Here is a 24,044-nt window from a genome sequence, read left to right as displayed (position 1 = left end):
CTTGCTTAAATGCAAGCATGCTCGTTTTAATTCTTACAGGAATTAAGAGTCTGAAAGGTAATTTTCCAAACTGCTGTTTCTCCTATCTTTTTTTCATAGAACACTGGGACTTGAACAATCAAGATGTTGTTATCAAAACACAGGATGAAACACAAAATACCTGTTAAGTTTTCTCTTTTCTCTGTTTAGAGAATTCTTCTTGAATATTAAGTACAGAGTGCCCTTGAACTCCCTGCGCTTGTATTATTCTGTATTGGATATTTATAGGTTTCTTGTCAAATGCTTGAGAACCAGAAAAATGTAGTCCCCAAAACTTCCAGATTCCCCATGCCATGATGTTGGATTCTTTTTCCTCTCAGAAAACGCTTTTGAATAGCATCTCCATTGAGAAACCACTTCCCCACCATCATTTTCTGATTTTTCTCTGGCTTTGAGGGAAGACTGAAGGACAGGAAAAGAGTGCTCCACTATAGTATATTTTGGCTTTGGAGATTACAACATACCTATTGAAGGTATTTCATCAGTTCTTTTAGGGACTTAAGGTAAAGCTTTTAATTATGTTACTACTAGTGAACTCATTTCCTCTTTACAAGATCATTTCTAATCTTTCTCATAGCATGACTATCTGAATCACACCTAAAAGTCAAGCATATTCTCCTTGACATACTACCACCAAATAAAGTTTTCAAGTTTTAACAATTTTTGACAAGAGGTATCAAATTCCATATAGAAATCTAGGAAGGCTTTCTTAAAAAGCCCAACCAAACAAGAGACTAAAGCCATGAAGAGGTATTGTGCACATCACTGAAAGGGACTCTCTCTCTCTCTCTCTCTCTCTCTCTTTTTCCAAACATTTTTAATTAATTTAGTGAAACACTCAAAAGATGTGGAAGGATGCAGCAGAGCTCCAAGAGAGATCTCCCTGAAAAGTCAGTTTACAAATGAAATTCTGATACACAGATTCTTGCCTTAAAACCTGCAAAAAAGCTATGAATATAAGCAACACATTTTGAGTCCCAGTCCTTCGGTCAATTGTAAAACCATTAAATCTTTCATATTATTAAACGTAATTACTGCAACTTAAATTTACAAGCAGTTATCTGAGATTGAAGTGATTAGATTTTTGTTTCTTCTGTGACAGAAAATAAATTGATAGCTTTTGTTTTGATAGCATACTATTGCTAAATCTTTAACTGTGATACCAACAAACTGAAGTTCCTAAAAATAAACTTTTAGGAACTCAAAGACCACACTATCTTAAAAGGGGTATTTATGTAAAAGTTTTAAACATATTTGGAGTTTAATATATTAATTTGGAGTTTAATGTATTAATATATGTTAAATATATTTAACAATATATTTAATAAATATATTAAAACATCTATGTTTTAAACATACTTTTAAACGTATTTAAACATGTTTTTAAACATATTTCACCTTTAAAAGGTGAAAAACAGAACAAGTGGAATCTGGTAGGAAACTGACCTCAAAACTCATCGTTAGTACAAAAGTATAAAATATACAAAAATCATAAAGAATCATAAGGAACAGGTAAAGGACATGACAAAAACAGCCAAAGCCTAGACTCAACAGTATTCTTATTAATGATAAACTGTTGCTGAGGCAACTTTTGGTAGCAGGACACAACAGATTCTTAGAAGTCTACATCCCACCATAGGAAGCCACAGAATACACCATTGCTCTTTTAAACATTAAATAGAAAACCTTCACGGTAAATCAGTTAAAGCCTATTAAAGCCTACAGCATATACACAAAGCTGCCAAAGATGTTTTTGAACAGAGGTTTTACGTAAGCTCCACTCACAGTGCGATGTCAGGCAAGACTAATCCTCATCTACTAGAAAAATCCCTATATATTTACACTATCGACCGTGAAGACTACGATTCCATTGTCAGGTAGTTCAAGAAACTCCACGAGGCACCCAAAACATACAAATGATGGTGGCTATGAAGAAAATTCAGTGTTTTACTTTCTGCCTGGAGCTAAAAAAAAAATAAAATACTGCAAGGACAGTACATAGATGCAGACATACACACAAATACCCTGCCCACTTGAGTGCCCATTTGGGAAACAGCAAATTCTGTCATCTGCATTTTGTTTGAGTCCAGTTTAGTAAATACTCTTTAATTATTTATTTTTACAAGCTGCAATGCATGAGGAGCGCAATAGATTTGTTAAAATTATTTTTAGAAAGCAACTTCACAACTCTTGCAGTTAGATAATATAGCGGGCATTTCTGGGGGGGCAAGAACCAAGAAAACCATTGCAAGCTGTCTGAAGAATAAGGCATATGTGATGATGGTCTGAAATAGCACATAACAGAGAATTGCCCTCCTCTCAATTTTTGTTGAATATATGTACGTATCCTGCCTTAAATGAGGAAACCGAGAACTTTCAGATCTGCTTTGCAGCCGGATTTGCTAACCTGCAAGTTTCTTCTTGTTCTTTGAAAAACTGTCACATACAAAGATCAAATAATACTATTCGATAGTTAAACACCTTTGGTTATCAGGAAAAGTTCAAATCCATTCTGTTCCTATCTTGCAAAGACAGGATATGTATATATATGTATATTCCTATGTCCTACTCATATCACCTCTGAACCTGTTTCTATTTTACTGCTGGAGAAAAACTATCAGACTATCATGTCAGAAGAATGGAGTATCTGTGATTTATATCAATCACTGACATTGAACTCAATGGAGATGCCTGACACTATCCCTGTATTTTATTACTCTCAACCTACACTTGTGTTAGCCATTAACATACCAGCGTTAGCCATTGCCTTCTCACAGGGACAAGAAACAAAAAACCCAATAACTACCAAAAGCACCAGAGGGCATGAAAAATGTTTTGAGAGGCTGAAGAATGATGGATTTATCTTTGTGTCCTACAACTAACAGACCCATAAGTATGTATGAACCAGTCCTCAAAAACAAACAAACAAACAAAAAAACCCACAAATGAACAAAAAAACCCAACTAATGGATTTATGTCTTTAAGGACACACACAAAGAATAGCCTCTGAAATGCAACAAGAACACTGTATATTACTTTTAAATCTGTATTTAACTGCATCATAATCACGTTTAATAGCAACTAAGCATGACTTTTGTCTGTACTTAAGGTGGTTGAGCACTCAGCTCTCTTGGAAAATCAGTAAGGGCCAGGAACCGTACTCACTTAAATAATACAATTTGAGTTCTTCACGATAACTGCAATTAGGTTTTAATTTTGCCATGGGAGCTTTGAATTGTGTTGCATGTTCAAATATCTTTCCTGAACTAACTTAACATATAATGAGTCTGTATATTTCTGATAATCTTTTTTGTTAAATAATCAAAACCCGAAGTACTTAAAAAACGTTAAATGGAAAAGAAAGACTTGAGCAAACTGTTTTTCAAAAGAAAAGATCTCCTATCCAAAAAGTAGTTTAAGAACTGTGGTATGAATTTGTCATAGATAAAAACCCTGTGAGGGACATCAGAGAACCCACAAATATCTATGGAATGAACCGCAATCTGTATACAGAAGTTAACAAATGTCTCATTACAAATGGGGTATGGTTTTCCCAGTAACAGAAGCACAGAACTTGCATTATATTTAACTTGAGATCCTGTCATAATTAAAAATACTACAAAGAAAAAAGTCTGTTTTATATATTACTGGAAAATACTTTTCGATAAAACAGTTGTTGAACCAAATGTGATGGGAATTATAATTGCTCACAAACAATTGAGAAGAAAATTGTAATATAATAATAAGTTCTTAAAAGTTTTCCTGAATTATTTTAGAATAAATTATTTACCACAGCCGTGACCTTTGGGCGTTAATTTTCACTATATAAGACAGAAAAAGTAAACTAGAAGTGGTCACACAATTATTTTATTTTATTTTAAGAATCAGTAAAGGAAACCCAGGGAAGAAACTAAGGAGTCTGCAAAAAGTAAATGAACTTTACTGAACTTAAGTAACCTGTATAGGTGGACCACTCCGTCTCTTAAAACGGCATTAATTCCTAAGGATCAACTAATTATTTTTTCCCACACTAATAGAAAACCAGACACCTCTTTCTCTTACGTCCCAGTATTTTACAGTAACAAGCAAAATACTAAAACTAAAGGTTAGAGACACAGAAAGATTAAAGGGAGGTAACTTGAAAGAAGTAAAGAAATGTAAAAACTGCAGTAATGTTGCTTTATGACATAAAACATACAACACAACTCACATAAATAACTCTACTTTTCAGATTTCCTTTTATTTTTCAGTTTTACAGCTTATCTGCAAAATTTTTCATTGCATTCAAGTTGCTGACTATCTAAACTGTGAAAGGCATCCTGGGATTTTTAAGTGCTATTTCATGTCCTTTTTCTTTGTCTCTGTGCCTTTTTTGTTTACCTTTTAAAACTGTTACAGTATGTTTAATAATGCCAATGCTCAATCTGAGAATTTTATTAAAATTCCTAGTTCATGGTGTCAGAATCTGTGCTGTGTTTCAAAAGCCATGAGCATGATGGTGGATTAAGCTGCTGCAAGCTCAGGCTGCTGCAATCCTACCCTTTTGCCAGGGCTAATCCTTGTGTGATTATGCAATAAATGGGTTCAGGGGAATGACCTGACTGAAAGAAAAATAAATGCCTCCAAAACATTTTGAGCTCATTTAGCTCCCTCAGCCAGCTCTCTACACACATGTACAACCAGTAACGCCACAGAGCTGCAAAGAGGAGTATGTCTTAGAAGAGCTTGAATTTAGATCTGCAGCCTAGGTGGGCACAAAACTCATTGTCCAAAGAAGACTTTGTCCAAAGTTGTGCTTTGAGTCTCTGCCCATGGCAGCGGGGTTGGAACTAGATGATCTTTAATGTCCCTTCAACCTGAACCATTCTATGATTCCAAGACCATGGCTAAAATAATATTAAAAGTCAACGTTACATCCACTGTACTCTGGGCTTCTCCAAAGAAACTCAGACAGTATCCAGTCTTCTATCCACTGTGTTGAATCAAGAATTCATATTTTTCGAACTTTTAGTTCTTCTCATATTTTCAAATGGGAGGGAAGTAAATAGTTACGCAACCAGATTTCAGCACAGGAGGTGTGTTTTAGTGCTTTTTGAGGAGAAACAAAGACATAAGACTTCTAAGGGATTCATTTAAAATGTGCAAAAACATTATGAAAGAAGAAGGAGAAGAAATGACTCTTCCTTGGTAGCAGAACACAAGAATTGCAAGAAACCTAAGGTCTCAGTTAAAAAATAAATAAATCAAAAAACTATGCATAGAAATATACATAACAATCATTTAAAGATTAGGAAACAGCAAGGCAATAGTTCAAAATAATGAGCAATTCAGTTTGTAAAATGGTAACAGAAAATAATGAGAAGTTTAAATGGTTTAAAACTAACCATAATTCAAACAATTCTTTGATTTTATTTTGATTGGCTTTGCTATAATAGGCTTTATCACAGCAGAATTGCAGCTTTTTTGTCAGGAAATGGAAAAAAACATGACTTTATACAGCACCGCAAAGCAGTACATACAAAGGAAATCATAATCTCTCCCCAATTCAAACACCATATATATATTACAGATTTCTAAACTGAAGTTGTAGCAATTTCACGTGAAAAGCTCCATACGTGCTACAGCAAATGCTATATAACTGTTAAAACAGTATTTGAGACAGTGAGAAACATCAGAAGACCAAGGAACTGAGTTCAGGTTGCTGTGTATCTTGAATTTAGTGTCAACTTTGCAATAGTTAAGATCACCCACAGCTGAGAAACTTTGTTACAGAACAAAGTGTTGTGCACTGGCACAACAGAGAAATAGATGTCCTTGTGGAAGTTCTGCTTTGCAACTGCTATTTATGTCTGATCTTCAACTGTCCAGTGATGGCAGTTTTCTTAATAGTCATGGAAAGGGAGTAGACACTATGAAAATTACATAAAATGTGATATCGAACACTTTGCAGACTCTTTTTCTCTCATGCCTGTCTCCCAAATTCACAGCCCAGCTGGCTGACCTGAGAACTTCACAATCTGAACTCGCAGTCTGAAAGCCTTTCCCAGTTTAGCTCAAAATTATACACAGTTATTAGTGAGAATAAGCTATACCTGAATAATGAAACAATCATAATAACCACACCGTAAACTCAAAAGCTTTGCCAGAAAAACTAAATGCAGTTGGCCTGGGCACTGAGATCTTCACTCTACTGCAGCAACTCCTTCACCAATTAGCGAAGGGAGTGAGGCAAACAGCCAAAACAAGGCTTGTACATGGAACACAAGACAGTTATAATCATATTTGCCTGCTGAAATGTGTGTGCAGTCACAGCTGGTCAGTCATTGACCTGGAAGTGGCACACGAGGCCATGGGGTACCCCTGTATTGCGCTGCACTGCTAGCCAACAAGCACCTCCACGAGGTGCCCAAGCGCACGGTGATTCTCCTCACCATAGCCTCTGCGTTGGAGTCCCTCCCAAACACATGGTGAAGTTCCCGTGATCTTCTAGGTCAAACCTGAAGGAATTTGAGAGATCTTTGAAGAAATCGCTGCCAGCCTCTGGATCTGCACTTTCTGTCACAGACAAGCTGTGAACCTCCATGAAATTAACTTCTTTCCTCCTCCCCACTCCCCATGAAGCGCTGGGATGCTGCTAGGGTGAAGATGACATTTGTGCAAATATCTCAGCCAAATCAGGAGCAGTGTACTCAACTGAAAACAAAGGAAAACTTTGCAGATAAAACTGACACATGAAGTTAGTAAAGCAGAAATGAAAGTAACAATAAATAACGGGGGGAGTGCTATTTTTAATCTTAAAACCTTTTCTTTTTTTAATGTACACATTGCATGAGAGTTATTGGAGACTTCAAAAAATAACTTCAGCAATTTAATGGATTTCACCTTTGCTGTGTTTGAATGAATTGGTTAGTCGTGTGAATAGATTTTTTATGGACATTTACTTGACAGTTTATTTTCCTGACATATTTAATAAGGTTTACGAAACAGCTGCCCTGATTAACAACAAATGGATGTTTAAATGACATAATAATGGCCATGCTCTTTGATAGCAGTGTTTCTATAAAGCTTGTTTCAATTTGTTTTCCATGAGGAACTGCACAAAGAAATTCAAAATCATTGTAAGAATCAGAGGAAAAAATTCAGTGCTACTAAGTGAAAGAGAAAATATAAAGTGGGTCTGTGTATTGCACACACAGTGATTAACCTGATTAAATTCAGGAGAAAAGTAAAGTTGTAGGAATGCTTTACTTATTTTGACATGCATTTTATTCTGAACCATCACAGTATAAGGGGAAGAAATGATTTTTAAAATATGTATTTAGCCAAATTAGTTATGTATTACTGCAGTTCCAGTAAAATGCTCAACTGAAGAAATCTCAAATAAAAATAAGATTGATGGTTAAAGTTGAACATTTTAAAAGTTGAATTCCAAATATAAATGAAGCTTTGAATAGCTCTTGGTATTAGATAATTAACAAGCTACATTTTTGAAATTAAATGGGCAGTTCCAGCTGTTATTTTACAATTAGTTTCCACTGAGGGTTTTAAATTAATAACTGCTGCAACAGCCTCAAACATGCCAATGTTAATTAGCAGTGATGTTTCCATGTAATGCTATCCATATATATGAATATTTTACTGGGGGAAAGGTCTAGGTAGAGTTTTTTTCCCTTCCACTAAAGATAGAAGAAGAGAGAAATGTAAAGCAGGAAAATGTTACTTCCAAACCCAATTCCAGACAGAAGTTCAGGAAATTTATGCAAAGGAGAGATGACTTTCCTAAGCTCTTTATGCAAAACAAAACAAAATAAAACAAAAAACCAAGCAGCTAAGGTTCAACTACAGTAGCAAAAAGCAGTATTTAGAACCTAAGAGCTAATGGGAATAATTTGACTTAAAACCCAATTTGATAATTAATAAAGCTAAGATCATTAAACACAAAATAAAAAAGAATTTTAAAAGTTTTTGTTTTTTTTTTTTACGAAGTAATACTGTAAATGTAGAGACAAGCCTCTTAAAAAAACAAACAAGTATGTTGATCAATAAAAACATACTTGTCTAAATTTCAAAAACTTAGAAGATAAGTTAGAGGAGCAAATTTAAAACATTCACTGTTACAGTATTTTTTATTGCCTTAGTATAGGAAGAAAAGAACTGAACTTGATGCTAGTGTAACCCTGCTTCATAGTTTCTATGTGATACATGAAATACCTCTCCTTGAAATACTGAGATTTTTTTTCTAAAAGTTATTTTTATATATTACCTCTGCTGTTTGAAAAATTCTGAAATTAAAGAAAAACTGCAATAGAGAGGTCACGATGCATCGTACTTTTCCTAATTCCTTATGACACAAATGCACATTTTAATAAGCTGCTCACATTTCCATCAAAATCTGTGCATGCACTTTTTTTTTTTAAACTGATTATCTTTGTTGTCTTTATGCAAAGAAAAAGAAAGAAGCTCAGGTTGGCATTAGCTACTGCCCTGTTTGCCTACCAAATAAACTTCAATGAAGTATTAAAAAAATGAAGTAAAATGGAAAATAAGTTTTATTTAGAGCCTTTATAAAATAATCAACTCTTAAATGGAAATGATTAGGCATGTATTCCTGGAATCATTTAGTTATCTGAATACTAAACATCTATGCAAAAACAGAAGATTTTTTTAAGTGTTAATTGGTTTGAAAAGGAAAACAAAGAATTAGCCTTATTGCTCATACTATAGTTGTAGAAATTATAAGCTTTTTATAACAATAATTTAAAGGTACGGTTTTACAAATGTAAATATGGTCCCACAGTAATTTAATACTGAACAAAAAATGTTTCTGAAGAAAAGATGCTTATAGATGTGGGTGCTGCTGAAAAGTTTTGAAAAGCATTTGATTTTCCAAACCACATTTGAAAGAAAAAACAGATTTCCACGCAGATTGCTGGCTGTGTCTGCACTTCTTGCATAAACTCCTTCCATCATTCTTTCCTTCCTCTCACTCCAGCACTATCAGCACAGACACACAAAATTGTTTACTACTGCTTTTTTCACCAAAGGACTTTTGTTAACCAATTACGGGCATTCAATGATAGTATAGGTATGTTCTAGATAAAGTTCCTTGAAATATAGATAGAAGATATAAGAGAAATAAGATTGTTTTGTTATTTGCAAATGTTTGAGTTATCAAACAGTGGAAAGCAGTAAAGTACAAAAATGAAAAGCAGTAGATGAGATACATTTACAATAGAAAGACTTGTATTGATGAAAGGTTTTAAGAAAAATGCTAAGTAATTTACAGCTATCTTTTCATGATTATACTCTTCACATGTAATTTTTGTGGGGGAAATGGGGGGAGTAAAGAATTTCCATTTTACATTCACAAATTGAAAACAGTCCAAGTACTGCTTTATGCTTTGATCTATGAGAGATCTACACATGAAAATGACCATGGAACATTCAGACCTGGACTATTAAGCTTTGATGTATGACATGAATGAAATCCTTGGATCTCAAAAATGATGAATCCGGAGTGTGGACAACAATTAGATTCTTTATTGGCCAAACTGAGGAAAGCTTATGATTCTACTCACCTAAATCTCCCAAACTCGATAGTTTAGTAACAGTTATGCAGCAATTCATAAACCAGGCCTCCAACACCTCCAGTCTGTATTCTCTGTGCTTTTTGTCAGTCATTTCTTTTTTTGTCTCAACAAACTCCGTTAATACGACAATACAATATTTTACCTTAAATTTATTTCACTCTCTCTGTTCATGGATATTCCCTAAAATTCTATTAATTAATCTTTCACGTCACAGTTTGAAAAAAAACGACCATTTTGGGGATGACTGGCAATTATCCATATAACTGTGTAGGTAATTTGCACAGTCTTCGTTATAATGGGGCCCTTATCCTGAACTAGAACTAAATGCAACCTCAATTTCAACTTTGTGCTCCTTCATATTTAAGCATGGGTTTATTTCCTCCTATTTCAGTTGGAGAAACAGAATTGCTGGGTCCTGTGATGGAGTTTTCTTACTAATACTGTCTAATCCTGATGGTAGCTTAGCACAACTAGTGTTATTCCCCATCATAAACCCTCAACACGCATAGATTTTTTAAAAATCCAGTCCCTTTTATGTTAGCTTTCCACTGATTGCACTAAGCACTGTTTGTATATACAGAAAAATATTATTGTAATCTAAAAAGGTGACAAAAGACAATGTGAGATAATTGAGCAGAAAACTGCTTAAGATGACTACAGACACATTTGATTAGTTCCACTTCTTTAGAGCATTATAATTTATTCACGCTGATATTCCACATTAGTCACTTTTATTAAAAGAGAAAGAACTGAGGAAACGACAAAGGGAAAACACATGAAGACACACAAAGAAGGAAATGTGGCCTTCTGGAGCTACCCCAGGAGATGATGCTCTGTTTGCCGCAGCCATCTCCATGCACGGAAAAGGATCTTCTGGTCTGGTGCCCTCAGAATTGCTTTATATACATCAATAAAAAGCCTTTGTTTGTTTGTTTTTGGTAAGGGATTATCATTTGTTGTCTTGAGAAAGACATGAGCCACTCAGTCTAAATTGCATTGAGGAAGGGGTTGGACTAGATGAACTAGAGAAGTCCCTTTCAACCATTCATTAATTCTATGCTTCCCTTTGGTTTTTCTTCAACAGAATCAGCAACACAGCTCCTTTTAGTACTTTTCCACAAATGTACACATATATATATGTTTTTAGAGAAATGCTCACTGCTAGAAAGAAATTTTAAACAATGTCCTCCAAAGCAAACAAGCTGTTGCTACTAACACCACAATGGTTTGTGAACGAGCTTTCTCTATCTCAGCACTCTTCCTCCCCCAAACTGCTAGAACTTCCTCTGTTCTGTAAAATGTACTTGAAATTGGCCATTTCAAAAGTTACTGCAAAACAAACACAGCATGATCACACAAGGTAAGAAACGACCACGCCATCTTTTCTTTCTGTGACCTGCTGAATCATCTCCATGTAGCAGCCCCCTAGTCTTAAGTTTATTATGATCAGATAGTTAAAACCACAAAAATACAGTTGTCTCCTTCACTGGTTCAGCAGAAATTTCATTTACTCTGACTATATGACTCCTCCACAGTTCTAATTCACTGCTCTGCTCTCTCTTTTGCCAAGCTAGGCAGCTGCCTCATCTGCATGCTCATCCAAAATCTCCTTTATTCTGCTCACGTGTCCCCATCACAAGAACTTCGGGTTCTGCTGCACAGAACAGTCAGTCCTTGACAAAAACACCTGATTCTGGTTGTGCTTGTTGAAGACGAACACACCTTAGTTGGGGATTAAGAATCATAAAGTCACGATGAATCATTAAAAAAACACAAACTCCTAGGACTTAAGAGGAAAAAAAAAGGAGAAATTGTTTCTCACTGTGACCCATACGGTGTAGCTGTACCTCTTTCAGGGATCCTATATTTACTGTTATGGTATACAACATTTTTGTCTACTATAGTTATTAATAGGTCTAAAAAATTAGACCATTTTCAATTGAAGGAAATAGTTATTTTTAGACTAATTTTTATATGGTAAAAGAAAACTGAAGTTACTGTGTCAATAAATTTCTTTCTAACTCGCAATAATCACCTGAAAAAATATTTGTGTCCAAACTTTTGGGGCACATTATGTTTCCAACATTCCATTTTCTATTTAATTCCCTCTCCAAGTCAAGCAAGTAAACTATTTTTCCTAAGACACAGATGGAGACATTCAGCTCACAAGGCCCGGTTTCATTTAATATGACCCGCAGCCATACCAGATTTACCTTTTATGCACTGATATTCTGTTAATACTAAACGAGCACTTTCAGTTTTTCATGTATGAATTTATGGGACAAATTCAGAAGATATTTGGAAATTCTATTCAGCCATTAGCCATGAAAAAGTTTCTCAGCCTTTCCTAAAAGAACAGTTTCTAAATGAGACACAAACATTCTTCTTTCTCATGAAACACTACTAGTGACATTAATCGCATGTGGTTGTAGTTCAGACCTAAACAGAAGACTGTTTAAACCAAAGTGACACCGCAAATTAAGTTTGAATCCCCACTCCAGAAACACTGTAAAGACAGTGGTTCAGACAATGATTTATTTTCTTTTATTCTATTAAAAGCAGCAGTAGTAAATTAGAGGAGAAGAGAGGTTGGAAAAAGAGGGAAGATGACATGTTGGGATTATTAGAATGCTGTAGCAGCTAATTCTTCAGTAATCAACAGGCTGCTGTAAGGGTTTTTTTAAGCATCTCTTAAACTGGATATTGTACTACTTGTACCTCTGTTGATATTTACTAAGAAATCTTTCACCAAAAGTCACGAGTTATACATTGAGTGTGAGCTTCTTCATTTAACTATCTAACTTCTTTTAAGCATTCTGTATCAGCACTACAATTCTCCCGCTACACATTTTTGCTATCCAGTGTCTTGTACCACGGACAGGTTAAAAAGGGCAAATACCACCTAACATATGAAATTTGGTATTTGGAGAACAGAATACTAACACTAGGCCTAAGTGTTAAAAATATCCCAATATCCCAACACTTTTTTCTTTTTTTTTTCCCGCCTTTGAATATAGATTGTGTGGCCCACCCTAACAATCCAAAAATGTTTGCATTTTGTTACCTAATTTTCCAAAGAAAAACTGGCAAATGACAAAGTGAACACCACTCAATGCCACTGGTCAAACACCAGTGATTGTCACGTAACAAAATGCACATGTATCTTCAACCATACATCTGTAACTACAGTACGTTCTGAATCAAAGCATATGTAATTGGAAAATGCATTTATTTCAACACCAAACTGGAATCTTAGTATTTTGTGATAAAAAATATTCACTGATATTGCTAGAAAGTGTTGAGTCTTGCTTACACGCACCAAAATAGTAATGCTCTTCCCAAAAACAAAAGACCACCCACTACCAACTTCAATATTGTCTCATAAAATTCTGCAAGTAACTTGACACTCTGCCCCAATGTATTTTAAAAACACTAAAGCTAGGATAATTGGATGATTAAAGGAACAAAGATAAGACTGAGTCATTTGACAGCTGCTGAGAAATGAGAATGCTCAATGAAGTTAGAGGAAAGTTCTGAAAATGGCAGACATTTCCCAAAAAAAGACATCAGAAGCATACGTTGTGAGGCTGGTCACAAAGAAATCAGCAACATTCAGATGAGAGACGTCTGTGGCCCAGACCTTATTTCTATCTTACCCCTTTAGTGCCTTGGTTTCTAAAGGAAGACTGGAGCATATCATAAAACTATGAAAACCAAACATACACTGCACAAACCTAATCCAGGATATTTCTGTATATATGACCCTGAGACCCATAATGCAAAAGAGTAGCAGAACCTTTAAGCAGTTGAATGACTTCTGGTTTGAACAGCACAGAATGTCTGCATTTCAGGTAAAGCCACAGCTGCAAAGGTATCAGCCTCAAGAATGTAAACTGGCATAGCTTCACCGACCTTGAGGTAAATGGCATCCCTCCCATTGCTTATGCACTGACTTGTGATGTGCACACAAGGAACATTACACAGTTCCCCTAAGTGAGAGAAACTACCTTACTCTAGCTGAAACTCACAGATTCCATTTTTTGACAGGGAATTTTGCTGACAAACTTTCAGTTGCAGAGAGAAGAGTGGAACCTACTTTGATTTTTGCAACTCTCAAAGCAGCAATCAGGTGGGAGGAGCAGGGTAGAAGCAGGGAGAGCCTGTACAAATATCAGGAAGATCTCTTTTGTCTGTGGGCACACTGAGGGTTGGATCAGGCCTTGCCACCCAGAACAGTTGTTGGTGCCAGGCTTGAGATTTCTTCCACAAGAGCTCCATAATAAAATAGATACAGGACTCATTTAAAAAAACAAAACAAAACAAAAAAACACATCCTACTATAAACTACTATAAGTAAACATACAAGCAAATACAGTATTTTAAGCATCTCCAAATGGAAATATGAAGAAAAAGACTCTTACAACTTCTAAGTGTTCTGAAGAGAAACTGGAAATATTTCATTGGTCTCCTAAAAATCCTAGTCTTGACAAAAAGTAAAACTTGCTGTCATTTTCTAGGCAGTAAATGTTTTACTGCTGGGAAAAGATTTTGATGTTTGTAATATCTATTGAAGAGCACTATGAAGTAGTTAAAAATATTGCCACATCTGAAAAACAGACCAGCGGGAAGTATAAGACACTTGTTCATCTGTATTTCTGTGACTTTTCTCACTTGGTATTATTTGCAACCATACTTTCATGTCTGGCAACAGTGCCAACTCTACTAAGGATCATATATTACTTTTATCATGTTGATTACATATGTTCCCCAGTTTTGCTGCCTATATATGATTAGTGTGGTTTGCACATACTTAGTGACACAATCCAGAGCATGACATTTTCACAGAAAGTATGTTTACTGGGAAAGAGTTCCTTAGAAGTTTGCTTTCCTTTACAGCTTTGATCTACATGACATCAAGAATCCTACAGTTTGACTATGTGTTTACCATTTATATTATTAAGATCTATCTCCTTCACACTATATGGCTACTGAGCATTTTGGTAGTCACAAAAAATTCCTTTTCTCTTAGGTGAATTTAGTAGCTGAATAAAAGAAAGCCTCTGAAAATGTTCTCATCTGTGAGCTTAAGCTGTGTAATGACTTGACATTTAAATTCTGTTATTCATCAGCACTTCACAGAAGAACTTGATTTGTCTAAATGCATTTGAAAGCCCACAAGTGAAGAAAATCAGAAAAACCTGGTTTTGAATATCAAAAGATTGTATGTGAAAAGTATTTTTACAGGCTGCACGTACCCATTTTATTGATCAATTAACTTCTCCCAAAATGAATTTTTCTGAGACTATGAAAAACCAAACCCTTCCCCCAACACTTACTGATAAATGTCTTTTCTGAGTACAGCTCTGCTTAGAGGGTTGTCAGCCTGGGGAGCCATAGAGACAGATCCAATCTTGAGAACCAAAGTGTCTTCTTTAATTGCTGAATTAGCTGTAGTTAAGAGAAGAGAAACGTGTGTTTGATTAAAAGTCAAATGCACATAGCATGGAAAAATTATTTCTTAAAAAAAAAAAAAAAGAACCACCTATAAGAATGTCTGTTAAGGATTCGGTTCTGCTTAGGAGCAACAACTTTGCAAAAGTAATTAAAAAAACCCAACACCTACAAAAACAGTATTGTTGTTGTGATATATAAAAGACAAAACTACTGTCATTTAACTTCCCCACAGTTTTATCATGCAACTAAATCCTGACCTGTGACTTCCTATTTTCTCTAACAGTTTTTTTATTTCAATTTTTTTTTTTCCAAAATGAGTTCAATTCCACAGACTTCTGTGTGATTTGTTCTCATAATTATCTGCCCACATATTTGCATGATAGGCACTTTGGAACATGCATCCTTTTTAATATGGGCTTAGGTCCTTTAGAGGTGAAATAACCCGCAGGATATTACAATGCAACCATCCCAGTAGCATTTGGTTTGGGTTGCAACACACATGCAAAGTTCAAACACAAGGGCTGAAACAACAGAATCTGAAATCTGCCCCAAAAGGAATGAATGAGATGTAGCACCAGACAGTAAATTCCACATCAATAACAAAATTACTCAAAGAAGAAAGATCTTTGCTTTCCACTTTCTCTCCATCATATTCAAATTTCAGCCACATGTACAAATTCTTAGTTTTCAAAGCGCTGGTAATATTAGTCAGAAAACCCAAGCTCTGCCCAGAATAAAACAGTATGACATGTCTTCTAGTAAACAAACTCTGTAAAGTTTGCTTCTGCTTAGAAGACTACCAGACAGTTGGGAAGCTCCTGAGAACATGTAATGAAGGCTCAAAGAGTTCATCATCTGAAGTGCAATGGTTCGCTTCAACACCAGTGTGACACATGACAAAGATGGAATAATATCACACTTGCTCCCATGTTCAAGAAAATTCAGCAAGACTCTTATACAATGAGCTTGTTAAGCAGATATAAAAAATAAATAAATCACAGGGTTCACGGAAATTCCAATACAATATTTTGAAAACATTGTAGGGAATACCACAGTAAATATGCAGTAGAGTAGTAATACAAGCTACAACACATAACTTAGACATGAACATAAGGAATTTGCTTAAAAGAACTTCATCTACTTAAAAAGCAAAAGTCAAATCCTTTTGTCCCCAAAGCACATCAAAAATCATATACAGATGCTTTGGTTGCCAGAATGGAGGTAGAAAAAATTAAGTTGAAAACAAAATCCTGTTTGTTATTAATTTGAAATCGATTTTCAATTCGATATTAAATATACTTCAGATTCTAACTGTAACTTTATGGCAAATGCCTTATTCTGAGATTTGGTTTTTAATGAAACATATTTTAGGGTAAGAATTGTCATTTGGCTCTGACACGTAGCAAAGCAAAATAAACACAGGACTGTTCATTATGGTCTCTACTATGTAAGCTTTTTAGGATTATTATTATTATTTTTAAAGGCTGTCTTGGTTCTTTTGTGTACAGTTCCTTCAGGTTAAGAAATTAAGTCTTAAGATTAAACCAGAAAGAATTACAAGCATTAATATTTTCAGCTGGTTTGTAATGAGTGGTGATCTGAGTTGTGACTTAGGGTGACGAACTCCTAACTCCATTCACTAACCTATGAATTCTCCTATCAGCTTTTCAAAACATGGAAATAATGTGGTAAACGTAATCACGGTCATTATGAATATTAAAAATTTGGAGGGGAAAGTAAGTCTACACTGTACAAATACAATCTAGGAAAAACTTACAGACCCAAGTATAACAATGTTCCTCACACTCTCAGATGGTTTTACACATTCATCTCAGGCTTATTTTTGCTAAGCTGAAAACATTATGCTCCTTTAACCCTTCCTTGTAAGGCAACTTCTCCAGCACTTGCTTAACATTTCTGGTGCTTTCCAGAACACTCTCCAACTTCATCAATACCCATTTTTATAACAGGAAGCAAAGTGGACATGATATTCCGTCATCTGCCCTATGCAGAAGTACAGCTACCTCCCTTCTTTCTTTTCAGTAAGTCCACTGTGACTCTTGGGCTCTTTTCAGCCTCTGCTTTCCAGGAAAGAGTCTCCAGTCCTGAAGATGTAGTCTGCATAATCTTTTACTTGATATATAACTTCAGCATTTGAATAATTAGTATATTTTCTACAAGCAGTGCTTTAAGTGCACTGATCCAGACGCGTACCCTGTAGAATCCTTAACATTATTTTTCCTGGGAAATTCTTACAGCAATGATTTAATATTTACTTTCATATTATTATATAGCAATTTCACTTACGACTCCCAACCGATAATAATTTTTCAGACCTTTAGTTAGCTATTTCTAATTCTTTTAATATTTCCACAGACATTAAACTGGGATAGATTTAAATTAGAATACCATGAGACACCGTGTTAAACTCTTTAGGAAAGTCTAAGCATATCAAATCTTTGCAAACATTTTATCAACTGGAATAGCAACCATCGTAAAGAATGGAAAGCAGATGTATTTAAGAAGACTGTTTTTCTATAAAATCATATTTATTATCATGTAATAAATATAATATAAATCTTTATTAACTGAATCCTGCCTGTAATAGATTTTTCCTTTATGTTTTCCAAGGGAGAAATAAAGTTACCTCTCTTAATTTTATTTGCACATCACACTTTTCATTTCAACAGGTACACCTTCAGCTGTCTAAAACCTGCTATTCCAAGGCATGTTAAAAATTAACCTCAGAAGACCAAGATCCTTGAGCACAAGTTATTCAGTCTGACCAATTTGAAACTGTTTAATAGTAAGCAAGGAGGATGTTACAGACCATATGTTATGACAGACTTCAAAGTAGAGAGTCATGCTCATGTGACAAGAATATATCACTCCTACAAATGCAGGACATACGTTTATTCAGTATGCTGCCTTTTCTTTTTCACTATCAACAAATTTGTCATGTCCATTCTCGTGACTCGTGGTATTTTGCTCTTGGTATATATTACAAATATTTCTTGTTGTCTTCAAACCAGCCAGATGCAGATTTTTGTTGTCTTTACCACTTATCAGTTTTATGCAATTTACATGTTTTTATTTGATTTTTAGTGGCTGTCATACAGTATTTCTTTTTTCTATTTGTTATATATAGTTATATAGTGTGTAAACTCCTGAGGAAAAAAACCTACAATTTTGATTATTTTTTAATGTTTGGGTACTACACTTCAGAAGTTCAGTTCTGGACTGCAAAAGTAAAGAACAATTTGCCTTTTTTTTCCTTTTTTTTTTTTAAAAAACAACAACAACAACAAAACACACCTCTATATGAATCACAATTATATGTGTTTGATGGGTAACTATGGGTAGTTTAGGTAACTATCTCTAATTATAAGGTTAGAGTTGCAGACAATGGACTAAAAGACAAACCAAGGTCATTGCTTCTCTACTTATATTGCAGCAATCACACAACTCTTTTTGGACTAAACTGTCTTAATCAACAGATGATGAATGAGGTCTTATTGGTGTATATATCCATGATATATAAGTTTTCTGATCTAGCACACCCGTAACATGGGTTATATTCAACTCTTACACTGCATTATTGTTTCTAAATTCTATAGGGCTTGAAGACAATAAGCAGTAGAAGATAGAAGTGATTTATTTCACATTCAGAAACAGATGAAAGTTTGGAAGAATGTGGATTGAAAATGAAATGAAAGGAGAATGGAACTGATTTTCCTATTGATGACATTTCAGAATTTTCCACTGGAAGAGATTAATTGACTTTGTTATTAGTTTAGTAAAGATAATCTTTATCATTATTCTTTAAAAGTATACATATTTTTTCTACCTACATTCATGTTTAACTATAGGCATTGTATATTTTGCAAGTGTTTTGAAACAAGGGATGGCAACTAAACAAGGGATAGCAAACAGATAAAGGATTTTTTAAAATTTCTTTTTAATGAAGTGTGCAGCTACAGAGCCACAAAAACATACTTCCAAAAATTTCCTTGACAGCATGCCCCATAACTCCCTTCCAGCCAGAATAATAATTCTTTCTTGCCAACACAGCCAGTCTAATTTCATCTTCCTGTGTTTGTACCATTCCCCCCTGGAAAATTGTAGAAGATACTGGCAAACAAATGATTCAAGTAAATTCTAACTGTCTGCACTTTTGCAATTAGGTTACAAAAAAAACCACAACCCACACACAAAAAACCTATATTCTTAGGATTATATCGTGTGCTATAATCTAAAATGGTTAATAAAAACAAACAAAAACCATCAAATACCTATAAGACTTCAGCAAACATATCATGATACCAGTAAAATACATATTTTTTAATTTCTAGAACAATTGTTGCTAATGGACGTGATCACATTCCTGCTGTTACTAGGTGTACTTTTAGCCTCAGCATCTATTTCTGTACAAAGACTGTAAAAGTGATGTAAATATATTTTATGTAGGATGGAAAAATACTTTTTTAAATAAAAATGCATTGTTCATGGATCAAATGGCTAATTGCTGTTGTTTGAAAGAACAGTTTATGCTATCCACAATTTTGTAAATAACTGGAAGCTTCTTACATAAGGGAGTTTGAATAACTTCAGCTAAGAGTTACTAAATAAATGATAAACTGTATCAGCTGTTGGGCAACAATCACAAAGTACAGTTTGCAGAAAATAATTAAAATGAAACAGGACCTGCTTCACTACTGAATGGTTTCCTACGTGCCTATTTCCACAAAAGCTAAGGCTTCCTGCTTAGACTCCTCTTCCAACAATGGAGAGTATGGAAGACGTTACTGGTATCAGCATAGTAAGAAATGACAAAAGAATCACCACTGCAGAACTGCATTTCTCTTTTCACAACCTGCAACTCTCTTTTCAACAACTGCAACCTCTTTTCACAGTTCTTGGATGAATGACAGATGCTTTCCACCTCTGCCCCTTAAAATTCTGAAGACCCAAGCAATCATTCTAAATGTAAAGACAGTAAGGTCAGCAAGATAACGAAGTTAGAGCATTTGGTTGCAATACTGAACAGCAAATTTCTCTAACATAACATACTGTACCTTCAGCATTATGGTGGTCTTCCTCTTTGGGAAAGAAGACTCTTATTACACCAGTGTTGATATAAATCAGAGGCAAGTTGCGGGAGGTCAGAGTATGACTCCTCATAGGTTGGCCGGGTGATTTCCTTTTCTCCTTTTGACTCCTTGGCAACCTGGCTTGAAAAATGCTTGTGATTGCATTAAGCAAAGGAAAACAGAGGACCACATCAAAAGCCTGAGCAGAGAGAAGGATCTCGTGAAGAAAGCGAGGAGAACCATCAGTGTGGCCTTCGGACAGCTTATGGAATGTTCTTCGTTCATTTCGTGATATCAGTTTGTGCCGGACATTTTTTGTCACAGCTTTTGTATAAGTTAAAGAAAGAAATCCATGTTGCTGGTGTGAGCCATCTAAAAGTTTTGCAGTTGTCTGTTTCAAGAAGAAAAAAAAGGATGAAAAAATGTACACATACATCATCAGTCAATTCTCTGTTAGTTAAGATGTTTAAGGTTTTGTATTTCCTAATAGCTTCCCACCCTCTCTGAATCCCAGAAGAAAATTTTTCCTTTTTTTTTTGTTGGACAATTCACCCCATAGTGTGTCCATATTTCACAATATTGTCACCTACAACTATAAATAATTTCCTAATAATTATTCACACAGTTACATGTATTGATGTCTATTTCATTTTAGAAGTCTTACTTGCTTTCACTGTCCTTTAAGTAATTGCAAACACCATGGGTGCTAAAGCAATCCTCTGATGTTGAGATAACTTCACTCCCTCTAAACATGAGTAGTCAACTAAATACTCGAAGAATTCAGTTGGTTTTGCCCTGATCAATTTTGAGTATTTTAAGAGAATAGCTGTAACATGTCTTAAAGCACATCATTTAAATAAGGATATATTACACTGTAGTTCAGAAATACCAGATTCCTTCACTTAGAAAGATTTCCTTGATGAATATGACAATTAGATACTTAACTCCCAGAAGACATATATTGAATTTTTGATATTATCTTTGAAAGTCTTTGGGATTTTGGTTATACATTGTTAGTGACTGAAAATTGCAAAAAAAAAGCAGCAACTAGGAAAAATATTATTTTAAGTGTAATTGTTATTTTAACAGTGTAATTGTAACATTTTTGATAGAATTCTCTATGAGTGTTCAAACATTACCTTCAATCATTTGAGCACAAATAAAAGCAACTACATTGTGCAAGCAGTTGCTTTTTTCAGCATCTTCAAATTTGATTAAAAATAATTTAAAGTAAATTAAACCACATTAATAGAGCAAACACCTCTTTCTTAAATAAACAGGATACACAGATTAAATGTAGCTTAAATGTTGAAAAATTTGAAGCTTTTATGATTAAGTGAATTAAAAAAAAATAGAAAGTTATATTTTCTATAAGATATGAAACAAATAGAATAAGATAAAGTATTACCAATCAATATTCATGAAGAAAAAAAAATCAGACCACACAGAACTTCCACTAACATATAAAGATTCTATACAGTCATTCATTTGTGAAGACAAAGGGCCCAACGCCATTATATATAAAGTCTTTCAAGGACAAACCAGTAAGAAGAAAAAGTTTTTTAATATCTCACACTGATATATACTCAACAAGTAATGATCTAAGCAGGCAAAAGAAAGACACAAACATGAAATTGTTAATTGTTGCATTATCATTATTATATAAAGTAATTCTAAAAGGTTGCACAATGGCATACTGCAGTAATACAAACCAATTAAATCCCCAAGTACGTATCAGAACTACATGAACAAAATGCAGTGCTCAGTACTGGCTCTTATGTTAGTCTCTGAACATTACTGTATGTGCTTACTTTTAATATAAATGAATCGTACTGACTTCAGTGGACTGCTGTTATGCACTGGATTGTGAACCATAAACCCTTATACCCATATCTAGTCAAAAACGACTAACAATTATTTCTAAAAGGTAAGTGGGAAAAAGCACAACTTATGTAATCAATATATACAATAAATATATCCAGTACTACTATTTAGGTGAAATTGAGATTTTTAAAAAACGTCTCATTTTTTAACCCAGCCCAACTAGCATTTGTTAGTGGAAGTCCTGTTTAAAAAAAAAAAAAAAAAAGGATTCTTACAGAGGGAAAGAAGCCAGAGAAATTACTGAAAGGGTCCTGCTTGCTGATGGGTCGAACCAACAAGGTACGTCTGTTCAGCTTGTCAGTACAGGAAAGGAATACACCTCCACATTGCCCCAGAGACCAAGAACCTTCCCCAAGGCTTGAGGTAATGAACAAGGCATGGAAGAAAGGAAGACAAAAAAAGAAAAAAGAAAAAAAAAAGAAAATCACCATAAGCAAAAAAAAAAGTTTATGTTAAACTTGCCCAGTTCTACGTAACTGCAACACAAAGCCTATGCCATACTCTCTCCTAAAATGTCAAAATTCAATTAGATAAAGCAAAAAACTGGTATTAAAAAAGAAACTTTGTAAAATTTTATATGAAAGGACAACCTATTGCAGGAGGAGATAACGTAAGAAAATAAAAGTATAATAGACTCTTATTTACAGAAAATCGACTTACCCGTGGATTTTCAGAAGACAGAATGAGGAGGAGAATGATGACAAGAATCAAGAAATTGTGAATGAAAAGCTATACTCAAATACATTATAAAATCATAGTATTGTTTAGAAATATTAGTTATTAAGAATTAAAATGTTGCTTTGTATTGTAATTCTTGTAATCATTCTTTTCAACATACAAAAGAACAAAGAAAACGATGTTGCTTAGGAAGAGTTATTCAGGTAAGCACCTTAGGTTACTAAAGAAATCTCACCAAAAACTTTTGTCTGCATTGTAGAAACATTCCTTCAGAATGTCCTGACTGCCAGCCTTCCCCTGGTCTGGAAGACAGAATGTTCACCTTATCTATTCTCTGCTTTTGGCTTTAGTTCATAGAAATTTAATGACAGAGAAGGTTATTCTGAAGAGATTATGAAATGTAAATTAAAACAGTAACAATTTGGTCATGTGAAATGACTTTAAAAAAATAAAGAAACCTCAATATAGCTTTAGGAAACAGGAACACTCTGAAATTGAATTTTTTTTCCAATGGAAGCATTATACTCCTGGAAGTGAGGTATCCTCTCTCAAGCACTGCACAAACTTTGTGGACAATGCAGCTTGTTAAGAGCTTCTGGCTACTGGGATTCCAAAGCATTTTAAAGCGGCATGACTTGCTTTAAAATAAATAAATAAAATAAAGTACAGACTTTGATTATCAAATATTACCATATGTTCAAACAATAATATTTATAACTCAGGCAAAAGAACAGGAATCAGATTTTTTTGTTTGTTTTAGACTGTTGATTAGAAAAAAAAGTCGCAGAAATGTCAGTAACTTATCTAAGTTGATATTAAACCTCCTTCCTACACAGGCAAGGATAAGGAATGTCCAATAAAACCATGCATTCATAGGCTCTTAAGTCAACATGATTTGTGCTTCTAAATAGTTTAGTCATTTTCAATGCCAAAGAATTGTTCTAAAGCTTTCAGTTATTTTTTTTCTCCCAGGAAATAACACAACAGCTATCCTATTTCCTCTCAATTTCCGTCTCTTAGAATCTGTTGAGCTGTAACAGCAAACAATAACCCAGATGATCAAACACTACGTAATTATCTTTCATTTGTGTGCTCATGGCCAATACGTGCTATAAGAGATACGCAATATCTCTACAGAACTGTGCATTTGGGTGCCAAATGAATACAGTTACATCTCTGCAGTAAACTAAACAAGATTTGCTAAGTGGCAAGATATATAGTAGCTCTAACTCCCTAGCCTAAATGTACATAATATTGATGACATACTGGCTGACTGACATTAACGTCTGAAATGTTGCTTAGGCGTCTC

General features: G+C 34.5%; 1 protein-coding gene across 10 annotated transcripts in view; it reads right to left on the bottom strand.

Moving 5' to 3' along the window:
- Positions 1–24,044, bottom strand: part of VPS13B (vacuolar protein sorting 13 homolog B) — a 477,988-nt gene that overhangs the window by 183,182 nt on the left and 270,762 nt on the right. For 7 of the 10 annotated variants that reach the window (XM_080583153.1, XM_080583155.1, XM_080583161.1 and 4 more), the window contains 3 exons: positions 22,273–22,414; positions 20,159–20,564; positions 14,966–15,077 (listed from right to left, as the gene is read on the bottom strand). In XM_080583153.1, the coding sequence (XP_080439279.1) occupies positions 14,966–15,077; positions 20,159–20,564; positions 22,273–22,414 (660 nt within the window). Of the gene's footprint in view, positions 1–14,965; positions 15,078–20,158; positions 20,565–22,272; positions 22,415–22,970; positions 23,038–24,044 lie in introns of all 10 variants that reach the window. The other 3 variants (XM_080583158.1, XM_080583154.1, XM_080583159.1) reach the window with 1 other exon arrangement.

This window comes from Anser brachyrhynchus (assembly GCF_964034855.1).
Source record: "Anser brachyrhynchus genome assembly, chromosome: 2".
In the NCBI taxonomy this organism is placed as follows: domain Eukaryota; kingdom Metazoa; phylum Chordata; class Aves; order Anseriformes; family Anatidae; genus Anser; species Anser brachyrhynchus.
Note: the sequence above shows the minus strand (reverse complement) of the source record. Positions and strands in the feature narration are given on the sequence as shown.